Source organism: Cynocephalus volans, chromosome 18, assembly GCF_027409185.1.
Source record: "Cynocephalus volans isolate mCynVol1 chromosome 18, mCynVol1.pri, whole genome shotgun sequence".
In the NCBI taxonomy this organism is placed as follows: Eukaryota; Metazoa; Chordata; class Mammalia; order Dermoptera; family Cynocephalidae; genus Cynocephalus; species Cynocephalus volans.
Genome location: NC_084477.1, coordinates 13,024,656 through 13,051,932, shown reverse-complemented (window position 1 = coordinate 13,051,932; position 27,277 = coordinate 13,024,656). Strand labels below are relative to the sequence as shown.

Sequence of the window (27,277 nt, the reverse complement as noted above, 5' to 3'; positions counted from 1 at the left end):
TTTACTATTTTACCTGGAAAATATGCCTGCTCCCTCTCCCCATCATTCTGTTGACTCCTTAGCTTTTAAGACTCATCTCAAGAATCTTCCCTCCAGAGAACCTTCCCCCTGTCACCAGCCCAGGGAGATGTTCTTCTCAGAGCGCTCTGTTTACTTTTATTATAGCCTTTGGAATAAAAATAAGAATAATAGACATTTATTGAAAGTTCGCTGTATGCCAGGCTCTGATTTAGGTGATTTATTGGAGTTCTTTCTTGTATTTTAGTAACAACACCTTGAGGTAGGTACTAGTATTAACATCCTAATTTTAATGAGAAGGAAACTGAGACTCAGGTTGTAACTTGCCCACGGTCAAGTACATAGGCGGTCTAGGGACAGGAGCATGCTCTTAGCCACTGTGTTATATACCACATTTTATCAATTAATGTGATTTTTTAAATTCACATTTTAATGTTTCTAATTTCAGTGTGTATCCTACAATTAATTTAATGTTGTGGTGTGATTTCTTAAAAGCTGCTTTAAATTTGGGATGCATTGATACATGATTGATTGGGTCTGATAACTGTGTTGAACTGGGGTGTGATTGTTTCCTTAATAGCTTTTAAGGTTTTGGTCTCTTCAACTTTGTTTCTCTAGTGTTTAATGGAATCCCTAGCACATAGTAGGGGTCCAGTAAATGTTTAACAGAAAAACTGAAAATAGGAAAGTGTAGAGGTTTCTGAAGACAAACTTTATCTAGTTTATTTTTTTAAAAAATTTTTGCCTTTCTTCCAACATTTTCAGCATTTTTCCCTTCACTCTTTTCATCTTCCTTACCTTCTTTGCTAAGTCTTAGTTTTATACCTGGTTAGAGCCCCTCGATGTTAGAGGAAGCATCTGTGTTGTCCTGAGTGTCATCTCAGCCTTCACTTGCCTGGCAGTTCTCATGCGATTTTAGAAGATGTTCTTTCTGCCACCACTTCCCTGCAGGAACGCAAGTACGAGCTTTTATTGAGGTTCTAAATAACTTATGTTTTTATTCCTTTAACAAACATGCAGTTAATTCTGACTTTTGATTCACTCAGTGGCTAATTTTTTTTTTTTTTTTTTGTCTTCCTACAATCTTTTCTATGTCTTTAACATCCATCTGCAGCCTACTCATAGGAAGAATGTATTTGGTCAGCATTTTGTTATATGTCTTACAAACTGAAGGGGCAGGTAGAAGGCAGCAAACAGCATGTGAAAAGGTGATATGTGGGAAATTGTTGCTTACTGATCTGTGGTGATCACATACTGCACATGTGTTAAGAAAGACCAGTGGGACAGAACCATTATATTATTAATTCATCAAACATTTACTGAAATTCTGCTGTATACCCTGGAATACAGGTATATATGAAACAATCCACACTGGGAGAAAGACATCAGTAAATTAAAATGTAGAATATAAAGTGCTATTCAAAGTTACAAAAATAAAAATCTGGCAATACATAGGAGTAATAGAGTCCTTGTGGGATTCAGAGATGGCTTTGTAGAGAAGGTGATGTTTGATGTTTTAAAAACATGAGTCAGAGTTTTCTAAGCAAAGAAAGGAAGGATGGTTGTATCAGAATGAGGTAATAGCAATATGAAAACTGTATAGCTTATATAAATTTTTATGTATATGCTATTTAATTTGAACTTTACCATGACCCTGAGAACCGATTGGTCATTATTTTCTTCATTCAACAGATGAGGAACTGAAGTCACCTAACTATCAAAAAGACAAGTTAAGATTGGAGTTAAGTTTGGTAAAAAGTCTAGGATTCTTTCTAATTAATGATAACGTGATGCTTAAACAAAATTTTTTTTGTTTTTTTACCTGGTGCTGAGTCCAGATGACAGTAGCATAAGATAAAAGAAAAAGTTAAATTGAGAGGGTGTTCCAAGTGGAACAGGTAAAATAGCGAAACTGCATAGGTCTGTTCAAAGGTTAGTTGTAAATTAGCCATGCATTGGACTGAGATGTGATTTTTTTTAGACACCAGAGATTGTAGAATCATATTTGTTTGTTTTCGATCAGTTTCAGGTTTTTAGAAAAAGTTGAGCAGAAAGTGCAGAGTTGTCATGTACATACCTCCCACCCGCATTTCACCTGTTATTAGCATCTCACATTGGTGTGGTACCTCTGCCGATATGAACCAGTATCAGCCATTATTATCTGAAGTCCAAAGTTACGATTAGGATTTAGGCATGGTATTGTACATTCGATGGGTTTTGAGAACCTTATAATGACGTGTATCTACCATTACAGTATCATATGGAATAGTTTCACTGCCCTAAAAATCTTTAGTGCTTTACCTGTTCATCCTTTTTTCCTACCTGCTGGCAACTAATCTTTGTACTGTCTCTATAATTTTGCCTTTTCCAGAATGGAAAATAGTTGGAATCATATAATAATAAATAACTTTTTCAAATTGGTTTCTTTCACGTAGTGATATGCGTTTAAGTTTCATCCATGTCTTTGCAGGCTCAATAGTTTTTTAGCTAAGAATAATATTCCACTGTATAGATGTACCACAGTTTTTTTTATACTTTTACATATTGAAGGATATCTTGGTTGCTTCTGCATTTTAGCAATTATGAATTAAACTGCTGTGAACATTCATGTGCAGGGTTTTGTGTGGACATAAGTTTTCAGCTCATTTGTGTAGGTAACCAGGAGCTTGATGGCTGGATCATACGGTAAGAGTGTATATATTTTGTAAGAAGCTGCCAAACTGTCCTGCAGAGCAGCTGTGCCATTTTAAATTCCCATCAGCAGTGAACAAGGTTCTAGGTTTTGGATTATAGTGGTATCTTGTTTTTATTTGCAGTTCCCTAAAGACATACGTTGTTGAGCATCTTTTCATATGCTTATTTGCTATCAGCGTATCTTTGGTGAGGTGTCTGTTTGGATCTTTAGCCCATTTTAAAAATTGGGTTATTTGTTTTCTACTTGTTGAGTTTTAAGAATTCTTTGTGTATTTTGCATACAAGTTCTTTATCAGGTAAGCGTTTTGCAAATATTTTCTCCTAGCCTGTGGTTTGTCTTCTCTTGCTCTTTACAATGTCTTTTGTTGAACAGTTTGTCATTTTAGTGAAGTGCAGCTAATCAGTTTTTTCTTTAATGGATTCTGCCTTTGGTGTTTTACCTAAAAACTTATTGCAAAACCCACGGTCACCCAGATTTTCTCTGATGTTATCTTCAGAATTTTAACATTTTTGAGATTTGTACTTAGGTCTCTCTGATCCGTTTTGAGTTAATTGTTGTGAAAGGTGTAACATCTGTGTCTAGATTAATTTTTTCAAACATGGATGCCCAGTTGTTTCAGCACCATTTGTTGAAAAGACTCTCCCTTCTCTTTTGGGTTGCCTTTGCTCATTTGTCAAAAAATCAGTTGACTGCACTTGTGTGGGTCTCTTTCTGGACTATCTATTCTGTTCCATTAATCTATTTGTTTCTTCTTTCACCAGCACTGCACTGCTGTGGTTACTGTAGCTTTATTGTTAAGTCTTGAAGTCAGGTAGTGTGTGTCTCCAACTTTGTTCTCCTCCAGTGTTGTGTTGCCTATTCTGGGTCTTTCGTCTCCATATAAACCTTAGAATCTGTTTCTGGATATCCGCAAAATAACTTGCTGGGACTTTGATTTTGACTCTGTTGAATATAGACAAGTTGAGAGAATTGACATCTCAATAATATTGAGTCTTCCTGTTCATAAACAATGGAATATCTCACATTTACTTAGATCTGCTTTGATTTCTTTCATCAGTTTTGTAATTTTCCTCAAATAACTCTTGTATGTATTTTGTCACATTTATACCCATGTATTTCATTTGTTTTGGTGCTGATGTAATAGTTTTGTGTTTTTTGTTTTAAATTTTAGTTGCTCATTGCTAATTTATAGATAAAAAATTGAATTTTGTATATTTATCTTGTATTTTGCAAACTTTGTGTATAATTCCTTATTAGTCCTGGGAGTTTTTAGTGACTCTGGGATTTTCTATGTAGATAGTCATATCACCTGTGAACAAAGACAGTTTTATTTCTTCCTTTCCAATTTGTATATCTTTTGTTTTCCATTTTGTATTATTGCATTAGCTAGGACTTTTAGTACAATGTTGGATAGGAGATGAGAGTGAACGTCCTTGCCTTGTTCCTGATCTTAGAGGGAAAGCAGCAGTTTCACATCATTAAGTATTTCAGCTCGAGGGATTTTGTAGATGTTCCTTATCAATTTGAGCAAATTCCCCTCTTTTCCTAGTTTGCTGTGAGTTTTATCATGAGTGGGTGTTGGATGTTTGTTTGTTAAATAAACTTTTATTTTGGAATAACTTCAGATTTACAGAAAAATTGCAAAGATAATACAGAGAATTCCTGTATACTCTTCTTCTAGTTTTCCTTAGTGTTAGCATCTTACAGGTGATACTCTTATCAAAACTTAGAATACATTACTATTAACTGAACTTCAGGCTTCATTCAGATTTTAAGAGTTTTTCCACTAATGTCTTTTTCTATTCCAGGATCCAATCTAGGATACCACATTACACTTAGGAATCATACTAAAAGAAAAAAAGTAGCACATGAAAACATAAAAGGTCACATAGTCTAGTAGCTTCATAGTTGATTCCCAGATTCTGGAAGACCTCAGGGGCCCCCACTGTAGGGTAGTAGGGACGCTACTTATGGAGCAGGGACTAAGTCCTGGTCTTCTGGACTTACAGGGTGGCTTCTCTTTCTACCATTTCACATTCCTTCTACTTCCAAGATTTCCCTTTCCCCCTTTCCTTAAATATTGCTTTCAGATCAGATCTTTATTAGCAGTGGTAGTTTGCTGGCATTTCTGTCCCACAATGCACCATTAGCCAATCTGTGAATGAATTTAAGGAGTCACATCCGCAGGCAGGGTCCTTTAGCTGTAAGATTATCTGAAATTAGAGACATGATGAGAATATTCAGTGTCACGAGTGACCTCAGGGAGATGACTTTGACTATAGTTGAATAAAGGTGATTTGAATTAGGAGATTTGCTATCTGCTTGGGTTTAGATATATTCCTCTATTTATCATAACTTTTATATGCATAAATATTTTGAATGAGAGATGATGCTTCTATATCTTCTTTCTGTTTTTCCAGCATTGGATTAAATTGTGCTCTGGGCGCAGCTGAAATGAGACCTTTTATTGAAACAATTGGAAAATGTACAACAGCCTATGTTCTCTGTTATCCCAATGCAGGTGTGTGTTTCAAGGGGGTTGCAGATGGGGAGATACATATACACAAGACATGGAGTAAATGGGGTAACAGATCTTAATTGAAATGGTTTGTTTTATTGGTCTTGCTATATAGTTGACAGCCAACAGGAAATTTTCAAATGAAGAGTGTTTGGGTCTAGACCAGTATTCACTTTAGACCTGAAGGAACAGTTTGGCTTAGCCTGAAGCTTCAGAATAGGGCCTAATTTAAGGGAGTGGGCTTGGTCACATAACTGACCAGAGCCTTTCCTTTGGTGACAGTGCTTGCCATGTGGGTGTGGCCAGAGATGGGTGCAAAGTGGAGAGGGAGTCCTTTTCTCTGTTCCCTGCTATTACCAGAAGAGCAGAAGAAGAATCTTGTGTGTTGTTACCTTTTTTCTCTCTAAAATCTAGGACTTCTAGTTTACTCTATGTAAAAATTCCAAAGATATTTGTAGGTAATTCTCAAATCCTCCAATTAAATATTGGTAATCTGTTCTGGGTTAACCAGATTTCCCAATGAATGTTTCTGAGCACTGCTTAGCTACATAGAACTAAAACCCATTTTCCAGCCTTCTTTCTCCAAATGTATACTTTTTGATGCACAGTAAATTTTATTTCCCACCAGGAATAAGATAGTCGTGGAAAGGGATAATAAAAGAAAATGGTAAACTGTATAGTTAGAGGCTAAAGTCTTACTTGGGAAAATTTATTTGAAAGGAGAATGCTTGTTTTTGTTTCTTTTTAATTGCATGTCAGTTGCTCATTAGTTTAGAGGATATGTAGTACTTCCCCCACCCCCCCTCAAACATCTAGGTAACAAGAATGAATTTCCATTATGGGGTGGGGGAATTCTGTCCCATGTAGCAGTGAATCTTCTTTCAAATGAAAAAGAAATAGTGACTGTTAATTTTCATCTGTGATTTTTTTTTCGTGTGGTATCTCTGTGTTTACTATGTAAATATTATGTCTTATTTGTTTTTGTAAGTAATTACCATTTAATTATAAATACAAAATTTTATTACTTTTAAGCTAAAGCCATTAGAAATATGATGCATATTTGTTGTGGTGGTTTCGAATAATGGTCGAAATATTCTTTCTCAGGTCTCCCCAACACCTTTGGTGACTATGATGAAACACCTGCCATGATGGCCATGCACCTGAAGGTCAGGCATCCGCTTTCACTTGGGTTTTTAAGAGATTAAGACATAGAATTTTAGAGTTAGAATATTCAGAAGCAGAATTTCCACCCACCGAAATCCCAGTATATATGTAATAAAGTTTAGCTGCGTGGTGGAGGCATGGGGAAGGGCTATCTGTTAGCATCCTTTTCCCCAGCTGGTACTGGTGACTGGTGGAAAATTCCCAGTGAGGTTCACCCCAAACTAATTGATGCTTGGCTCTCTGCTCTGAGATGTTGCTTCCTCTACAACCTTCTCAAGTGGTGACTTTCTCCCCTCACACTCCTCATACTGCTGGGTGGAATAGATGTCCTCCAGCCCAGCCCCAACAGCACCTCCATCGTTATCTCTATGCCATCTTTTTTAATTTCTTGGTCATGAGACCACACCACCCACAACTGCTCCTCATTACACTCATCTGCTAACCCCAGGGTTAGTCGATTTTTTTCCTTCATCCTTGATTTTTAGCTCTGGGCCTACTGACATTCTCTTCTAAACTATTTCTGACTTAATCCTTATGATTTCAGTATCTTATGTGGTTTATCTTTCCAATCCTTTGACTTGTCAGTTCCTTGACTTCCTCTCTGAATTACCATGTCCTTCACTCACTAGCCTGTGGTTAAACTCTAGACCCATGCTGTCCAATATGTAGCCACCACCACATGTGGTTGTTGGAGCCCTTGACATGTGGCTAGTGTGACAGAGAAACTGAATTTTTTATTTAAAAAATTTTTTATTAATTTAAATGTAAAAAGTTATATTCATTTTATGTGTTATTTGAAAATGTATTATCTAGCTCGCATTCATTCAGATCAGCATATGGGTAAAAAAAAATCTTTAATATCAATAGACAGACAAATAAGTCTCCCTCTACTATTTAAATGGTATAAGGGATTTCATAGTATCTGACCTCTTTTCCACTTTTATCCTTATGTGTTGGGCATGTGAAATCTTTATATCTGGAGTTGGGTATGTTTAGCTCTCATTTTAGTGTAATCCTAGTCATTCAGGAAATGTAGATGGCTTTTATGGTTAATTGGTGGTGGTGAGTTTAGAATTCATATGAACTTGCTGCATCTTTGTCTTTTCCTAAACACAGGAGTTTGCTATGGATGGCTTGGTCAATATAGTCGGTGGATGCTGTGGTTCAACACCAGATCATATCAGGTAATAATCCCCTTTAAATATTTTACCTTTTGGTACGGGCTGAATTGTATGCCCCCCAAAATTCAAATGTTGATGTCCTAACCCCCAGTATCTCAAAATGTGATTGCATTTGGAGATTGTGCCTTTAAAGAGGTAATTAAAGTAAATGAGGTCATATGAGTAGACCTTGATTCAATGTGTCTGGTATCCTTCCAAAAAAAGGACACAGATGCACACACAGAGGCAAGACCATGTAAAGACACAGGGAGAAGACAGCTATCTGCAAGCCACAGGGAGAGACCTTAGAAGAAACAGCCATGCTGACACCTTGATCTCAGACTTCTGGTCTCCAGAATTTGTTGTGAGACAACAAATTTCTGTTGTTTAAGCCACCCAGTCTGTGGTATTTTGTAATGGCAGTTCTAGCAAACTAATATACCTTTATATTATGAAAAATTTCAAAATAAAAGTAGAGAAATAATAAAGTAAACCTCCACGTGCCACATAGTTGCCATAATTTTTAATGTTTAACCATTCTTATTTTATCGATCCCCCACCTTTATTTCCCCGGAATATTGTAAAGCAAATCCCAGATATAATATTCTACCCTTAAATGCCTGAATAATATTCACATGCTCAAGGAAGGACAGCTCATATTTCTGTGGACAAATACATGCCTCCATTGGATTTACTCATAGAAGGAAAAAACAGTAAGACTACAGGGTCTTGAGGTCAACAGAAATGTCTTCACCTTGCCCCATGCACAGTCCTTGCTTAATTTACATTTTCAAGTGAGTGTGTGAAGGAAGGTAATGAAACAGGAGCATAGCAGTGTATGCGTTTAATTCCTTACCAGTCTGTGGCTTATAAGAAGATTGGAATTGAGTGAAATAAAACATAGTTTAGGACTGTTGATATTTGGTTTTTTTCCTCAGGATTGACTTGTGATCATCTTTTGAGCCAGTCATCTCACTGGTTCCAAGTTTGTTTTCATGCACGTAACGTGTTCACTTTACTAAATTCCCTAGTAGTTCACTGCTTTTGTTGACTTCTCTGATAGATTCTTAATAAATGCAATTTTTAAACATCTTTTAAGCAATATCTGAAAGCTATCTATAGTTGACTATAGCTTATCTTTGGATCATGGGCTATCTTTTTGTTTTTAAGGTTATTTCCTCATTAAAAAGATGAGTTTTTAAAAATACTCCTGTGCACGTGTGTTTTTGTGTATCTGTAACTGTCTGTAGCTAGCTGGCTGTCTGTGTATTTGCTGCTTTTACTTAGGCATCCACATACTAATTTGGGGTGCTGTAGAGTGAGCAGTTCTTACTGGTCCTGATAAATTTAGTGGAATAGCTAGATTTTTCCTGGTTGATCAAGAACACGATTCATTAAAGCTGATAAGGTTAAAGAGAGTGTGAATGACTAAACAGACTTTTTAGGAGTAATTGCTTTGGAGTTGTGGTGCTTTACTGCTATGTGCCCTCCCTGCCGTGTGTGTGCTGTAGCAAACACAGAGCCGCAGGACCCAGTGCTCTCCACTCCTAGCCCCTCTGCTCCTGTCTGCCTTTCCTTCTCAGAGTGGAAGCCCTTTTTCTGTTAAAGTATTGAGTAAGAAGCAAGGACATGTTTTGTGTGTGGATTAGAGTAGAGGACATCTCTGAGTTTGGTGAAGGGGGAAGTTTGCTGTCCGTAGACCTTCACGCAGCTCCAGGTTCATGTCTCTGAGAGCGGAAACAGCATAGCCGTGCACAGCTGACTGTGCAGGCGCATAAAAGTTAAAAGTTTATAGATTAATTTTCTGCATTACTGAGAAAACTAAAAGGCATAATTGTTGCTGCACATTTGTGAGTAGGTATATCATTATGTGCACAGTTATGTTAAATAGACTTAATTTCATTGTTGGAAATTAGTTTAATTAACTTTATTCTGAATTAATGGATATAGTGTTCTCTTTTTCAACTCAGGGAAATTGCTGAAGCTGTGAAAAATTGTAAGCCTAGAGTTCCACCTGCCACTGTTTTTGAAGGACATATGTCACTATCTGGTAAGTCACGAAGATGTGGTGGTTATGATTTCACAAACCATTTGTAGCACTTATTTAGTATGTGTATCCTCAGTGGTGGTGATGTTTGTGCCAAGCAACTTGTTTGTTAGGTCAAGGAAGAGTCCAATTTTTGGGGGACTTAAATAAATTCTAGTGAAGAGTGCCTTGTTTTTCTAGGGGTAGGGACAGAAGACATCAACTTCAGGGTAAAAATGAATGAAATCCCAGGTGATTAGCCCAGATAGTATCCTTGGTTAGGATGAGAATTCTGTGGACTGTCTCTCCTGTGCACTATTTTGAAACATACTTTTGGCCATAGCCTAAAAATCTTAGTCGTCAGGTTAGTACTAGTAATTGAAATTTCCACATTACCAAGGCCCAATATTTGGTAATGGCAGTAGCATCCTCCTAGAAAATTTCTTTGGTTTAACAAGTATTGTTGTTGTAACCTTGCATCTTCTGTGTGTTCAGGATTTTACAAGGAACTGTGCTATGTATTTTCTGTTTGGTTTTCAACAGTCCTCTGAGGTAGGCAGGCTCACTTCTTCAGCATGAATTCTGATGTTCACGGAAAGAACATTAGTAAAATAGACCAGCATGCCAACTGTTAGAAATAACTTTACATTTCATATTTTTGCCTTAATAGTTTCATGAAGTATTAGATGGTAACTTTAAGCAAAAACACAAACAAAAACCATGGTTTTTAGAGAACTTCCAGATAACACATGCGGAATTATGTTCTCTGATAGCCTTGAATTTAACCTCTCTGTAAGTTGAAATATTTTTATTTCTTATGTTGTCCTAAGAAAAGTGAAATAAAATTTAAGCGACAGCAAAAGTAATACTGACTTTTCTCACTCAGAACGTACTGCATCGAATTGATCCCAATAAGTGAGTATGAAGTTGGATTAATAAACATATCCACTATGTTCTGGCTAGCCTTTTTTTCTTGTTAATTCCAGAAGGCAAAGGATGAGATTAGAAGATGTGGGATTTATGATTTATGATTTTTCTCCCTCCAATCCTCCCCAGCAAAAAAGTGGCTTTTGTCGAGAGAGGTGTGGCAGGAAATTTTGTTTATTTCATCCCTAGAGCTTAAGGCTGTGTGCATTACTTCAGCCAAGCACTAACAATGAAAATACTCAACCTTTGCAAAAATTGAAACGAGAGCCGTTTACATATGATTTTTTAAAAAGAATTTATGTATAAGAATAAAAGAATCCTTTTTCTCCAATTTGAATTTCATGCACTATTTCTAAATTGCTTTAACAATCACCTGCAATCAGATTTTAAAAGAGTGACATCAAACATGCTTTTGAAAATTGTTCTCTTATAAATTGCAAACTTGGGAGAAATGTGGTTTTTTATCAGACACAAATCAAGCGCTTTGTGTGAAATGCTTTTAAGGAGGTCACACGAGAACTCTTGAGCATTTAATTGTTGGCATCCCTGTTTGCCTGTCCTGTGAACCTCAGGGTCACACTGAAAATCAGGGAAACCTGAGACTAGCATGGAATGCTGGAGCCATGAGGATCATTACCAGCAGGAAGGGAAATTGTAAGTTGAAACTGGAAAATGATAGTTTTCTCAGTCAGTGGACAAATAGCCTGGAATAGTTTTATAATTACCCAGCTTATATTCTTTATTTTCTTCTTCCTCATATCTTGTTTCTTGTTCAGCCAATGCTTTGGCAAGGGACTCAGCCATTTTCTTTTATTAATGACAGTTATGATTATTGCTGCTAATTTTGTGCTTATCAGTGTTACCCAGTTTCATTTTTACAATAACATTATGAGGCAGATACTTGACTATTTCATAAACTCAGAGGCTGCGTGGGAAGCTGCCTGATTGTTCATCAGGTGTGATTTGAACCCTAGACTGTCTGTCCCCGGGGCCTGCCTGTAACCACCCATGGAGATGGCGTCTCCTGACACTTTAAATATAATGAGTATAACAAAAACAGTCCAGAGCCTTTTCTTAGTGATACTTGACACTGTATGTTGCTTTTACTTCAGTGTAACATGTCCACGTGTATTGTCTGATATTTGCTCCTAAATTGGCTTGTGTCAGGGGTGATAAGGCAACAGGTGCCACAAGCGTGGTGATTTGCCTCGAGTCAGCTCATCAGTGGTGGATGTGCCACAGTGACTCCTGTCTCCCATGTCTCTGCCTCATGACCCGTTCAGCCTTGCTGGTTATGGGTCTTTGCCTCTGCATCAAAGACATGAAGAAAAGCACTAAACACGCTTTCGGTGGGATTAAGGAAGTTTGTTCCATCTGACTTCAAGCTGATGTCTAAGCGGACAGCTGTGGAACAAAATCCTCTTTTGATTCTGACTTTCTTCATGGCTTTTGCCAGACTTTTGGTTATATACGGAGATAATGATCATTTTTCCTTCTTTCTCAGAGATGGTATGATTTGGCCCTTCAGGGATATTTGCAGCATGAAACCCTGAAATAGTTCTTCTTTTGAGAGTTCTTGGTTGTACCTATAGCTGAAGCCTGTGTTGCGTTTGAATCTCCCTCGAAGAAGGAGAAGCTGTGGTACTGTTTCCACATTGGATCTCCTGTCTACCCAGATGGGCTGTGGCACAGTAACTTCTTTCTTATTGAATATATTTGTATCTGTCTCTCTTATGTCATCTCTATATATTTTCAGACATTTTTCAAAATGCTTCTCCTTTTAAGGTCTAGAGCCCTTCAGGATTGGACCGTACACCAACTTTGTTAACATTGGAGAGCGCTGTAACGTTGCAGGATCAAGGAAGTTTGCTAAACTCATCATGGCAGGAAACTATGAAGTGAGCATCTTAAGACGACCCCTGAGCCATCTGCCGTGGCTTTGGATAGATAGAATGGAAATGAAAGAGCTTTCTGCCTTTGGTAGTGTTGTTTGCAGAGCTGCTAGGAAGTATGAGAAGACATGCTATGTGTTCACAGCAGGCCGGGCTGGTGGGAGGATGAGACTTCAGAAAATCTAAGCTGCTCTTGTCAATATTTGTCAAAAAGTACTGTATTTGGAGTATGAAGTGGGATGAGATGGGAGGGATCCAGGTTCTAGCTATTTATATTAATTGTAAAACAAGTTTAAAACTTTGAGAATGTTCTTCATTTTGGCTTCTAACAAATCCCTTTAGGGAAAGGGAAAGCCAAAAAAATTCCTGTTCAGTTCCTTATACTGCATGAAAAGCTGGCTGCTGAGGGTATTACTGATCCTGTTAGCTAAGTAGATGAAAATAAACAACCAAATGAATGAAAGAAATAGGCCCTTGCTTTGTAAGTTTATGTGGTAGTTTTAGCCATGGTGTTTTTAAGCTTGGTCCCTTTGTGGATAAGCAAAATTTAATCCACATAGCCTACCCAAGACATCTGGATAGATTTTCTTTTTCTTATGCAAATATGAACTAAAAAATGGAGAAATTTGGTTTGGGCTTTGATGATGATTAATTATATCATCCGTCTTTTCTCACTTGAAGGTTTTGCAACCTTTAGGTAATAGATGTTCCAGAAACCTGTATCAAAGCAGAATTAATTTTCATCACAAGGAGAAGTCCCATTTATCACCCTTTATGGACCTGTTAATTATTACTTTATGGCACCTTGGAAGTGTGTCTTCCTTCTTAGTCCTGCAGCTGGCATGTTACAGGGCCTGGTTACCTGGTGACCTGGTTCCTGACCAGTTGTGCTGTTGGTCCTCTTCCCTTTGTTTTCCTACTGTTCATTGTTGCCATATGTTCCCGTCATGATCCTCCCCAGCTCAGAAGTTCCACAGGGTGATTTTTGTTATATATAGAGTCAGGGAGCCTGGCTAGGGTATGGTGAGGGCTTACTTTTGTTAGCTTCTCTCAAGTCACCGTCTCCTAACGCTGCTTCCTCTCACATTCTTCCCTCAGGCAGCCCTGAGCATTGCCAAAATGCAGGTGGAAATGGGTGCCCAGGTGCTGGATATCAACATGGACGATGGCATGCTAGATGGGCCGAGTGCAATGACCAGGTTTTGCAACTTAATTGCTTCCGAGCCTGACATCGCCAAGGTTGTGCAACGTTTATATTCATCAGGGGAATTTACTTGTCTCCTTCTGTCTCTCATTTAACTCTGCCATTTGTCACATTCATCTGTCAAATCATGAGCTGGTTTTCTCTTTTCCTACACTGAAAGCATGATGGTTTCTGATTGTCGGTTTTCTCAATTCATGGAAACCTTCTGGATACTATATAAACCAGATTTAGTAGAGAATTGTGATTTTAGCTTGGCTCTTTCCAAAGTTTCTGGGATTGGTCATGAGAATTAATTGCATTTCCTTAGATGTTTAGACAGACTGAGAACCCGCTTTTCACACTCTGAAGGACTTGCTGACATGTTTCTGCCAAATGATTGGTTCCATTCCTACCAAGGAACTCAGTTAACTCTTCTTACCGCAGGAACAAGAGTCCTTTTTAGGATTATCAGATTATTACAAAAATATAAACAAGATTAAGTCAAGGTGTTATGTGAGCTTTTACATTTAAAAGGTAAAAGTTAATTTTTGTGTCAGTCTTTTAAAAAATTGTAGGTGGGTTCAAAAAGCTTAAAAATCTCGCCTCATTTCTCTGCCATTAAATTGGTGATAAGAAGTGATTTTTGAAGTTCTTTTTCCAAAGAAACTTCCCAGTGCTTTAGGAGTAGCATTTTCAGGCTGGGCTGTCAGTTCTTTCTTAGGCATCAGCAAATGCTTAAGTTGGAGGTCTTGTGGTAAGCACTGAATTCACATTCGCCCATCTTTCATTTACATCTTTAATCTCTTTATTAAAAAACCTCATTACTTCTCTGGGATTAAATAGTTTTTAGAATTTAAGGTGCAGAGAAACTAAATGACTCGTTCAAAGTCAGAGTCTGAGCTGGATCCAGTCATTTATCACTAAGTAGTGGGAAGAGGCTAGACTCACCTTAGAGTCTCAGGCAAGTCGATGATCTGTTGACTCTCGTTTCCTTCCTCGTCTCTAAAATGGGATAATTGTACCTGCTTTGTCTGATTTTTGGATTGTAAAGATGAAAATACCTTGTCAGCTCTGAACGACCTCTTGTTACTTAGGAGATTATTGCTTAGTGTTCTGATTGCTGCAGTGATTTTTTTATCATTCCTGGTTTTGACCTACTACCAAAATATATTGGGGGCCAAAGTTTGGCCAGTTGGGGTGGAACATAAAAATGTTTTACGTGCACTTTTTTACCAGTAGGGTTGGGACACAAAATTATCATTAAGTGCTTTAAAGCATTGGCCTGGTGTCGCCACTGCATCTGACCCTTTTCCTAGCTAACTTTGCATTGCTAGCGTGCTAAGAAAAAGCAAGTCCTTGTCCTTTTTTGCTCTGCTTTGGAGATGGGGGTTAGGAAGCTGCCGATTGTTTGTTCTCCAGTCTTCAGTTGGATTGGCTCCTGCCTGGGGAGCTTTCCCTGAATTCTCCCTGTTGACTCTTTCTGTTTCATAGGCGGGGTTTGGTGCCCTGAAATATGCTTTCCAGGCATCTGTGCTTCCCTTGTGCTCTAGCATCTACCGCAGTCTATGTCATTACTGCTTAATCATTTGTTTTTCTAAGCTCAGTGAAGCCAGAGACCTGTCTGCCTTACTGCTGACCCTGTGTGGGGCCTAACATGGTGGTCTCTTGATTATTTATTGAATAGCTTAATTAAATAGTGGGGCCTAGATCAGCTGCCCCGTTTCATTTCTTTGTACCGATCTAAGGCTTCCTTTAAGCCCTTCCTTTCATCTCTCCTGGAACAGAGGTGAGAATGAAAAAGGAACCTCTTCACATGTGCACATTTCAATTTTGTCTTTTATTTTAGTTATGTGCATTTGTTGAGTATTAAAACTCTTTTTTCCCCCCCAGTCAGGAGCTTGGTTTTTCTAAAGGGGAGACTGTATTTGAATAACTTGGCTATAGGGCTATTCCCAAAGGGCATGAGGCTAAACATGAATCCCTGATTCGATCAGGCACGTCTGAGTCCTGTTGGAATTGTTCGTCTTGGAGTTTAGGCGCTTGAAGGTGTAGCTAGTGCTGAGGCCATGGACTGACCTCACTGATTCCATTCTGATGTTTAGTGGTCATCTTTGAGTTGTAAATTGCTGGCCCATGCATGGTGTCTCTTCTAGGACTGAGATTACTCCAAGTATTTTGGGCTTTAAAAACAAATGTATTAAAATCCTATTTCTGACACACTGCTGTTATTTCTTTACTGTTTCTCTGAAGAAGAAATAGGGAATATTGGGGAGGTCTTGGAGGAGAATTTGCAGTGACTTATGGCCTCGGGTTTTCTTGCCCTTTTGACCTCAGGTGCCCCTGTGCATCGACTCTTCCAATTTTGCTGTGATTGAAGCTGGGCTGAAGTGCTGCCAGGGCAAGTGCATCGTCAATAGCATTAGTCTGAAGGAGGGAGAGGACGACTTCTTGGAGAAGGCCAGGAAGATTAAGAAGTTTGGAGCTGCTGTGGTAATCATGGCTTTTGATGAAATAGGACAGGTGAGTGATTTCTTTTGGCCTAGCTGTGTTGTGTTTAGATAGCAGTGGGAGAGAATGAAGTCTGAAACAGCCGTGTGTGAGTGTGTGTGTGTGTGTGTGTGTGTGTGTGTGTGTGTGTGTGTGTGTATGAAAACACATACACATACATATATACAGACATGTGTACACATATATATGAAAACTATGTATAATAAAATCTTTACAACAATGGAGAAAAGTTAAATTATTCAGTAAGTGCTATTGGGACAACTGACTGTGCATTTGGAAGAAAATAAAGTTAGAACCCATTTCCCGCCATATACTAAAATAAAGTCAACATTGATTAAAGACCTAAACATAAAAAACAAATTTTAAAGAAGTTAGAGGAAAATAATAGTCTAAATTTGGGATGTGGAAGATCATGCTAACTCAAGAGGCCAGAAAGAAAACTGATGGAGCTGTCCACAAATAAATGTATAACTTTGTATGAGAAAGACATGGTATATTTACAATGTGAGCAATAGCAATAGGTTAATATCTCTAATATGCAAAGAGTTTCTGTAAATCAGAAAGCAAAATGCCCCAACCAACCCAACAGAAGACTGGACAAAGGAAATGAACAAGCAATTTATAGAAAAAGAAATACAAATTACAAATAGCCAATAAGCCCATGAGAAGATACTAAATTTTGCAGTGATTAAAGAAATAAAAAATAAAGCAATAATGAGATTAGCTTCCTTTATCAAATAGAAAAAAACTAAAAGATTGATAAATGAAAACTCTTAATATCTCTGCCATGGAATCAGGAATTAGGGTGGGGCACAAGGGTAGCATCAAATATGATAGTTCAACTGGGTGGTGGGTATAAAGTAATTATTGTTATGTTTTGTACCTTACATAACTTCTATAAATATTTTGATGTCTATTTAATATTTAATCCAAAACAATTAAAAAAGCCATTCCTTATGATTAAGTCCCTCCTGGGAATCTCGTAATAGGTTGAGGATGTAAGGGTATGTGTTCATGTTCATTGTAGCATTGTGGTAGCGAAAAGTTGAAGACACTCTGAATGTCAGTTACAGTAGTCCTCCCTAATAAAGGTCTTTAATTGCTTTCCATGGTTTCAGTTACCCCTGGTCAACCATGGTCCAAAAATATGAAACAGAAAATTCTAGAAATAAACAGTTCATATATTTTAAATTGCACAGTGCTCTGAGCAGCGTGATGAAATCTCATGCCATCCTGCTCAATCCTGCTGGGACATGAGTTATCCTTCTGTCCAGCATATCCACCCTGTACACACTGCCTGCCCGTTAGTCACTTAGTAGCCATCGAAGTTATCAGCTCACTGTTGTAGTATCACAGCGCTTGTGTTCAACTGACCCGTATTTGACTTGGTACAGGTCCCAGAGTGCAAGAGTAGTGACAGTTTGGGTATGCCAAAGAGAAGCTGTAAAGTGCTTCCTTTAAGTGAAAAGTTGAGTCCTTGGCTTGATAAAGAAAAAAAATTGTATGCTGACGTTGCTAAGATCTCAGTAAGAACGAATCTTCTCTCTGTGAATTTGTGAAGAAGGAAAAATGTTCATGTTAATTTTGCTGTTGCAACTCAAATTGTAAAATTTATGGCCACAATGCACACTAGTTAAGATGGAAAAGGTATGAAATTTGTAGGTGGAAGGAATGAACAGAAAATGTGTTCCAGTCGTTATTTTATTTTATTATTTAAAGTTGTTGGTACTTTCTTATTATGCCTAATTTATAAATTAAACTTTATCATAGGTACGTATGTATAGGAAAAAACATAATTGCATACGGGGTTTGGTACTATTTGAGGTTTCAGGCATCCACTGGGGGTATTGGAGCATATGCCCTGAAGGTGGGGTGCTGCTGTACGAGGAGAATGTTTAAATCTTGGTGCATGTAGTGTAGAATGCTGTGCAGCAGTTAAAATAATGCCCTCAATACGTTGAAAAGTAAAAAATAGTGACATGGTCCCAATTTGATCGAATAAAAAGGTATTTGTGTGTGTGTGTGTGTGTGTGTGTGTGTGTGTGTGTGTGTGTGTGTGTAAGCAGAGAATAAAATTTGGTAGTTATCATCTGAGGGGTAGGATGGTCTCCAATGGGGACATATTGACAGTTAACAAGTGGTGGCATTGTATGTGCTTTTTCTTTCCTTTCTGTCTTTTCTTTTTTTTAATAAAATCGTTTTTAAGAAAAGCATTATTGTTTTTGTACAAAAGATACATTTTCATCATGAGAAAAATTCAAATAATCTAAAAGAGTGCAAAAGGGAGATAATTTGGATCATTAACATATGTTGAACGTATACCAAGAAAACACAACACGCATGAAATCAGGTTTTCCTCCCAGCATGTGAACTTTGGGTGTATATTCTTCTTATTTTTGTATGTCATGTGAGGAAATTAAAGCACAGAAACGTTACATGACTTGCTGTTGTCACACACCTAGCCAGGTGGTGGTGCTGAGATTCAGGCCTGGGAGATCCGATTTCCCTCATCACGTACTAAATGGTTGGGTAAAAGAATCCAGGGCAAGGCTGTCAGGGAGGAGTAGGCTATTTTAGAAAAGGTGGTCTCATAAGGCCCATTTGAAGAGGAGACATTGGAAAACCTGAGTAAAATGAGGGAGAAAGCTACATGGTCATGTGAGGACAGAGCAGAAGAGGTTCCAGCAAATGAAAATTTTTCTACAAACAAGATATTGGCCGTTCTGTAATTCCCCCCCACACTCGACAGAAGTTGACATTTTCCCATCTTAGTAAATGTTGACTATAACTCGATCTTTTATGGTTGCATTGTATTCCAGTATATGTTTTACTTAGTCTATCTATTATTGAACAAAATTGTAATTGTTTCTAATTTTTTAGTAGCATGAACAGTGGCCGGTGAATATCCTAATGCATGCAGCCATTTCCCCTCGTAAAATGACTTTCTTACAGTCAGTTTCAGAAGTGGGCTTGCCAAGCCAGAGGGCGTGCACATTTAATGTTTTGATGTCCCTCTGAACAGTTGTCTCTAGTCATGTCCATTACTAAGTTTAGTAATTTCTTGAGGAATTCTTCCTCACAGTCTTCTTGACGTGACCTGGAAAGGCCAGCCTGTCACCGTGTGACGCCCCTCACCTTCCCTCTGGGCTTCCTCTTGTCTATCTCCTGACTTCCTCCTTCTTGGTTAATCCCTCGTTTTGTGCAGCACATCCTCTGGTAGCTTCTTGGGAAAGAAAACATGGCACTAAATAGTTTTGAAACTTTATGTGTCTGAAAATGGCTGATTCTACTTTTACACCTAACTGAAAATTGTATGGGCATAGGATAACAAGCCTGAAATTGTTCCATGTTTTGGAAGCATTGCCCCATTGTCTTCAGGTTTCCACTGGTGCTGGTAAGAAGTTCAGTGCTATTCCCACTCTTGATTATTTGTGTGAAGTTCATTTCTCCATTCTCTGGACGCTTCTTGGATCTTCCATGTCCATGGTGTTCTGAGCTCTTGTGGTGATGGGCCATCCTTTATGCTGGCCCTCAGGAGCTCCTCTCAGTCAGGAAACTCACAGCCACGGTCGTAGGAAGTATCCTGGAATTGTTTTATTCTCTCTTTTGGTGCATGTATTATTCAGACATTGGATGTTTGGACAGGTTGCTTAGTTTTCTTATCATTTGTCTCCTGTTTTCCAACTCTGGTGTTTTGCTCTGCTCTGTGTGAGAGATCTGTATCTACATTGATCCTCCAAACCGTCTATCGATGTTTATTTCTACTTCTTCCAGGAAGCTCTTTTTTGTTATGTAAATATTCCTTAAAAGAAAGAAAAAAAATATATGTGTGTGTATATATATACACACACACACACACATATTTATGTGTATATATACACACACAAACATATATATATATATGTGTGTATATAGCAACCTGTTACTTTTTAATGAGGCAAATCTTCAAATATGTCTTGAGCACCTAGTATGTGCCAGGCCCTGCTCTAAGCTCTGAGGCGATAGAGAATAAAATCTAGTCTCTGTCCTTGAGTTATTTATGTTCTTAGGGACAAAGGGGATAATAAATGAAAAATGTGTATATATAAGTAATAAACAAATATGTGTATGTATGTTGGGTGCTGTTGAATACAGTGGCGGGAAATGCAGAGGGTGGGGGATAAGGAGTACCAGGATGGGGGTGGGGTGCTGTTTTATGCAGGGTAGTTTGGAAGACCTCTTGGATAATGTGACAGTTTGCAGAAGTCTGAAAAGAGGTGAGGGAGGGAGCCATGTGAACATGGAGGAAGAGTGTTCCGGGCAGAGGGAACCTTGAGGTAGAAGCATGCTTGTCCCATTTGAAGACCAGCAGGGCGGCCAGGGTAGCTGGAGCAGTGGGGAGAGGGAGAGATCGGGAGGACATGAGGTTAGAAAGGGAGCAGGTCAGGTCACACAGGGCCTTGTATTCTGCTGTTGACCCTCTTGGTTGACAGTGTTACCTTGACTGACCTGGGAAGCTGCTGAAGGGTTTTGAACGGAGAAGCGAACGTGATCTGACTTTTGTTTTAAAAACCCTCTGGTTCTTTGTAGAAAATGGTCTGTTAGGGACAGAACAGAGCTGTTGGAGTTTGTTGCTGTAATTCTGATGAGTTGGTGATGGTTAGGGCCTGGGTGGAAGCAGTAGAGGTTGTTAAAAGTCATCTGTTTGTAGGTATATTTTTAATGTAGACTCAGTGGGATTTGCCTTCATATGGGGTATGAGTTGTGAAAGAAAGAGGAGTCAGGGATAATTTCAGGGTTTTTTGGCGTGGGCAGCTGAAAGCATGGAGCTATTGAGACAGGAAAGACTGTGAGAGGTAGGTTTAGGATGGGGTGAGGAGAATACTCCTGGTTTTGGTTTTGGACATACTTCACTTTGGTTGAAATGTGATTGCATGAGTGAGTATGGATTTCATGGGCAGAGTCTGGCTTGAAATAGGATTCCCTTACTTGGGAATTATTTGTACGTGGATGGTATTGAAAACAGTGAGACTGGTCGAACTCACCGAAGGAATGGCTGTAGAGAAGTGTCCCTGTGACTAAGTGAGACTTGGAGCCACAGCACTCAGTTACTGGGGAGAAGAGGAGACGCCATCAGAAGGACTTGGGAAGGAGCAGCTTGTTTGGTGGGAGGGGAGCCAGAAGAAAGCGTTCATTTGGAAGCCAAATGAAGAACAGGTTTCAAAGAGAAGGGCGTGATAAGCTATTTAAAGAGCTGTGGATAGATCAAGTAAGATGAGACCAAGAATTTACCGTTGGATTTAGAAATGGGGTCATTTGAGATCTTGCTGTACTGTTTCCAAGGAGATAAGCTTTGTTGGGGTGGGTGCAAGAGAGAACAGGAGCAGAGTGGAAGCAGTAGGTGGAGGCAGCTTGTTTGAGGAGCTTTGCCATGAAGGGAGGCAGAGGAATAGGGCCGGGGGTGGTATGAGGTTAAGAAAAGGTATGGGGGGTGTGTGTGTAGATGATGTGTCAGCCTGTTTTTATAAGCCGACGGGAGTGATCTGGTAGAGAAAGGGAAGAATTGGTGCAGAAGAGAAAAGGGGCATTTGCTAGACCCATGACCTTGTGAGTGAGAAGTGTGGCAGTCCGTGCGTGAGTGGAGGGGTGGCTTCAGATCAGAAGCTGGGAAGTTTGCTCCCAGGGTGGGAGAGAAGCAGAGTAGAGTGTGGGCCCACTGGTCTGTGAGCCGGGGACAGTCCGTGATTGCTCCTGTCTTCTCCGTGAAGTTGGAAGCAAGGTCAGCTCTGGGTGAGGATGCTGTGTCTTTGTACTTCACAGATCTGTGCTGCTAACCATGAGTGTAAAGCAGAAGCACTTTCACAGGGAAAGGCAGTCACTGCTGAGCCTTTTAAAAACATACACACCCCTGGACTCCAGCCCTTGAGTTTCTGACTCATTTGGTCTGGGATGAGGCCTGGCTTCAGTAATTTTAAAGTCTTCGAGGTGATTTTCCTATACACTTTGGTTGAAAACCACCAGCAGAGGTTGTCTCATTAGTCCTCACAGCAGCCACCATTTCACAGTGTGAGCCAATGTCATATGTCTAGGACGTGGTGGAACCTAGTTTTAGCCCTGCTCTGCCTAGTTTGGAGACTGATGCGTGTTTCCAAGTCCTGTGTTTTTCCTGTGCTTTGTGGGCACAGCTTAGTGCTTGATCTTCTAAGAACAAGTTTTCCCAATTTAGATATGAATGTGAGCACAAATAAAAAGCAAATATAGGAAAAATTTCAACTTGCTAGTTATGAAAGGAATAGAGATTACAGCAATATTAAGGTAATGTTTTATCTCTACTAAATTAGTTAAAGTAAGCTTAGAAATGATCAAGGTGTGTGCAGGCACAGTGGTGATAAAACAGAAGCCTCGTTTGTTGTAGAGTGTAGTCTAAACTGTACAGTCCTTTTGAAAGGCAATATATTACCTGTCAGGAGACATAAAATTGTTCATACCCCTTTAAGTTAATAATCTCATTCTGGGAAATGATCCCAACAAAAGAATTAAGTAGCATAAGAGTACGATATATGCAAAGATTTTATACCAGTGTTATAATTCAAGTGCCTACCTGAAGAAAAATGGATAACTTAGGTTACATCATGCTATTGGAATATTATCCAGGTTATTTAAATATTATGCAGATTATGGAGCAGCATATATACCCAAATTGTTGTAAGCATTGAAATGATAAAGAACAAAGCAAAAATCCATATGCTTGCAAAGTTCAAAGTTCAGAAACCAGCAGTACAGATATTTTGGCATGTCTGCTATCGATTGAGTTCTCATAATGCTACTGGGTGTAACAGTTAAGAACCAGAATTTGCTTTATCATTGGTTATAAGCGGAAAGCAACTCTCTTAAATGGAAAACAACTATTGCAACTAAGCAGAGCAGAGGAACCCACGCCTGCTTTGTTTCAGTATCTGGCTGCTATCTTTGGGTCTTTGGTGTGTTTGTGATCCATGTTGCAAACAAAACTGCAAGGTCAAAGCCAAATATGACACAGGGGACTGACCTGGAGACTTCTGGATTGAAAGGCAACAAGGAAGAATTTCTGTGTTTTTTGTTGTTGTTAGTAGTTTTGATCAACTGTTACTTTTAATTCTAAATAAGAAGATGTAGAACACCTTAATTATTGAAATTTCTATGGGAAAATAATTTTATCACTACTGACTATATTTAGTTTTCCTTTTCTAACCTAAGTGATTATTTTCATGTGACAATTTTTGGTAATGTGAGGTTTCTTAGAAGTATAATTATCACATAATAGCAGTAAAATTAGACTTCTTTTTTGTTTGCACATTTGTAAACTATATAAAAGAATGATCACTGTCATCCTATAAATGCATCCATTATACAGCAAATTTTCCTGTGTTGGAATGATTTGAAAATACATTTCAGATTTATGGAGAAACTAATCCCCATTGGGATATTGATTGGAGTTTAATTAATCCTAACCTAGAAAATAATGAATTGGTGTCTTGCCAATGTTCACATTTGTCATTGAGGAACATGGAGTGTCTTTCCAGTTACTCATTCAGTGGAGTTTTGTAGTTTTCCTTAAATAGGAAATCTCATGATCATTCTTAGGTATTTTATGTTGGTTTGTTGTTTTTGTTGTGATTGGCTTATTTTTTCTTTGGTAAATATTTTACCTTTGGTAGTGATTTTTAGATTTTTATTTTATAATCAGCCTCTGTATTGAATTTAGATAAATTGGTACTGTTTTTCAGTTGAATATCTTGGATTTTCGAGTAGGGTATAGACAGTAGCAATATAAATAGTTCTAGGAGACTGAAATCAGTAGTTTTTAGTCTTCCCTTGATTTTTACCTTGCAGAATGTAATTGACCCAGGCCTCAGAGTTGATTCTCATATTTTCTTCCCTGACCTTCTCTGAGCTTTGCTACAATCTGACATCTATTTGTGCATTTCAGGGGCCTCCATTTTAGTGGCTGCAGATAGGTCACCACTGCCTAGGTAAGATTACATGGTTAAGTATTTCTACTCTTGGGCCTTTCCTTGTAAGATGGATTACATTTTAAATTCTTTGTTTATGAGACAGATACATACCCTCCTTACCTTCAGGGATGGAGTTATATGGCAGGGATATGAGGAACATAAGGCCTTCAAGCCTCTCTTGGTCCCGAGTCCTCCAAGCCTGGGGTGTGAGAGCACAGCACGTCACTGGCACACCTCCCACGCTCAGTGTCCCAGCTCCCCAATCTGCCCCTGGCATTTCTCTTCCTGGAGGAGAAAAGTTGAGTGGGATCATTAGCCCCTGTTAGGATACCGTGTTGCTTCATCCAGGCCTTAACAATTGACATTGCCAAGTAGGATCTTCCATTGAGCAGACAAGCAGGGATAGAGTTCATTTTAGGGCCAGATTGTTAAAAGGAAGGCAGAGCTCTAGCATGTAGGTTGTGGGTCTCATCTGTACATACTTGAGTATTGGTTTAAAATATGTCTCTAGTTGGTAGAGTTGTTTTTTTTTGCTATTCCTCTGAGCTGTCTGTTTCTGCTGTGTCTTTTTCTACACTCTCTCCTTGGAGGTACTAAAGCAGATCCGTCCTCTGCTCTATCTAGGGATTGATACCTGCATTCAGAATTTCCCTCTCTCCTCCCTCTCACCCCCCACAGAATTAGCATCTTCTCCTAGAGGGTGGCATTTGAAACAATTTTGCCTTCATTAAAAGTCCAGAAGTTTTCGGGCCGGCCCCATGGCTCACTCAGGAGAGTGCGGTGCTGGTAGCGCCGAGGCCGCGGGTTTGGATCCTATATAGGGATGGCTGGTGCGCTCACTGGCTGAGTGTGGTGCAGACCACACCGTGCCAAGGGTTGCAATCCCCTTACAGGTCAAAAAGAAAAAAAAAGTACAGAAGTTTTCAGTGGTGCCCTCTGCAGTTACTGGATTGCATTGAGACCCTTTGTTCCCCACCAGTGTTAGCTGTGTAGAGATTGCCTCAGTCTCGTTTCTGTGGATCATAAAGCCTCGTCCATTTTCCCTCCATCCCTGAGTATCTGGCATCCAGAGTCTGCCTTGTGTAGGAGCTCTGCCCAGGGTTCAGGTGAGCATATTTTAGCCAGGAAATGTTCCAAGTTGGTTTGCGTTTCCCACGACCCCAGCCCGGTGCCTCCTCCATGTTCTTCCGACGCAGGCGGGATCTCGGGTGTCTTCATCCCCGTGCTTTCCCTTCTGCCCTCAGGATTGCTGCCCTGCCCTGCACCAGGTTTCCTACCACAGCCTCCCGCTGCTTTGCCCACACATTTTCCCCACTGGAGGATTTCGCTCAGATTTCTGAACCAAGCCTCTGCCCTCAGTGACCACGTGTCTTTTACCATGTCTTCCCCTCAGAAGCATCCCTTCAGCATTTCCCTTCCAACTTGTTGATGTCCCTCTGATGGTGGCACAGCATCCCTTTCCATCACGTCTTGTTTTTAACTCTGCAGCAGCAGAGGCCTCTGCTTCGTCTGTGCTCTCTGGCCTGTCTTGAGCTAGCTTAGTCGGGCTTTGGTCCTCACCCTTTAGTCCTGCCCCTTCTCTGCTCCTTGTTGGGCTGCACTGCTGCAGAGTCTAAGCGTCTTCCACCCATCGTCTTCCTCTTTTTCACAAACTAAATCAAAAATTGTTCTGTCACATTTCTCCCTAAACGTCTGATATTGTAGCAGAACTTGAGCAATGGACTGCTGAAGTAAAGCCTTCCACCCGCTGATCACCGTCTAGCTTTTCTGCAGCTCAGGAGTAAACCCAGGGTATGATGTCATAAAAGACATTTGTTTCTTCCTTTTGCCCCTCAGATTGTCACTGACTTTTTCTTCTACCCCAGCCTAAGAAGGTGCCACATTTCACCTATCAGTGGTTCTTATCCTGGCTGTATGTTAGAATCGCTAAGGGGCTGTTGAAAATACTGTTGCTGAGGCCTCATTTCAAGATTCTGATTGAATTGGTCTAGGATGACTTATCAGTATTAAAAGACAGACAAACAAAGAGAAATTCCTCCAGGTTGTTGTAATGTGTAGCCAGGGTTGAGAGCCCTTCCTAGTGGAGGACAGCCCCGTTGTGCTGTTTTGCAGAACTTGTGTTCTGGATGGTGAAATCCCCAAGCACAATGGAGGCTTTACTGGTCGTCTGTCTCACAGCCCTGGCTGGGAAACAAGACAGCAAGCCTGGGAGAATCTGACGTGATGTGACCTTCTTCTGTTAGAGGCTTGTACAGCACAGCTCTAGTCATTCTAAGATTCATTTGTTTATTCAACAGACAGGAGTTGAATGGCTTTTAATGTGATAGGTCCTGTGCTCAGTGCTGTGAGAACAATTTGTCAAGAGCTTCATTCTTATGGAGGTTAGAGTTGGTGACTCTTTTCTGGCCCTCAAAATGAAGTTCTGTCCTGTGAGGATGCTCCTGTTTGTCCCACGTGCAGTGCTGCTGTGGGTGACATACTCATCTCAGCCTGCCCAGCTCGGCAAGATGTCATTCATGGTTCAGACAGAGAAATGACCAGGAGTTTGACTTCTTTGTCTGCTGACCAAACTAGGTTACTGAGAAATACTGGTAGCACTGGTAGCCCCAGCCCCCTATGCCTTTTCTCTTGGTGAGCTTAGCGGGCTGTGAACCTAGAGCCTAGAACTCTATTTGGCCCTCTGGTGGAGAGTGAACTAAATTTCAAGACTGTTGGGAAAATAGAATAGTCTGGTCAGGGCCCTCACCTCAGGTCCCATTGGGTGTGGTTTAGCACATCCATTGTAAGCAGGTTGTGTGGAGTTGGTGCGCATGTGCGCCAATGTATCTTTTTAGTTTTGTTGCTATTCTTGTGTGTGTGTGTGTCAGAGAGAGAGACAGAGAGAGAGGGAGGGAGGAAGGGAGGAGAGGAGAGAGAGAGAAAGAGAGAGAGAGAGGAGTTTTAGTGAAGCAGGCAGGCGGGCGTCTGCCTCAAGCATCCAAGGACCTTTTGGCCAGTTACCTAGCTCATAGATCTGCTTGAAGGGGTCTGGGGACCCAGCCTGGCATCTGAAGGGTTTGTTACCCAGTCTGTGAACAGGCTTGAGGGGTCTGTGAGCTCCAGACCCAGCCCTAGCTCGGCAATTGGCCCAGTTGGTACAGGATTACTGGCAGGTATAAGAGCCCGACAGCTGTTATTTGGCGTCGCCTAGCTTTACAATTGGCGTCAAGAGCA

The 27,277-nt window shown here is 39.7% G+C and overlaps 1 protein-coding gene across 4 annotated transcripts in view; it reads left to right on the top strand.

Moving 5' to 3' along the window:
* The window catches only part of MTR (5-methyltetrahydrofolate-homocysteine methyltransferase), a 95,880-nt gene that overhangs the window by 24,484 nt on the left and 44,119 nt on the right, over positions 1 to 27,277 (top strand). For 3 of the 4 annotated variants that reach the window (XM_063082704.1, XM_063082705.1, XM_063082703.1), the window contains exons 9-16: positions 5,134 to 5,234; positions 6,336 to 6,397; positions 7,512 to 7,579; positions 9,526 to 9,605; positions 12,101 to 12,199; positions 12,294 to 12,406; positions 13,499 to 13,639; positions 15,918 to 16,103. In XM_063082704.1, the coding sequence (XP_062938774.1) occupies positions 5,134 to 5,234; positions 6,336 to 6,397; positions 7,512 to 7,579; positions 9,526 to 9,605; positions 12,101 to 12,199; positions 12,294 to 12,406; positions 13,499 to 13,639; positions 15,918 to 16,103 (850 nt within the window). The remainder of the gene's footprint in view (positions 1 to 5,133; positions 5,235 to 6,335; positions 6,398 to 7,511; positions 7,580 to 9,525; positions 9,606 to 12,100; positions 12,200 to 12,293; positions 12,407 to 13,498; positions 13,640 to 15,917; positions 16,104 to 27,277) is intronic. The other variant, XM_063082706.1, reaches the window with a different exon arrangement.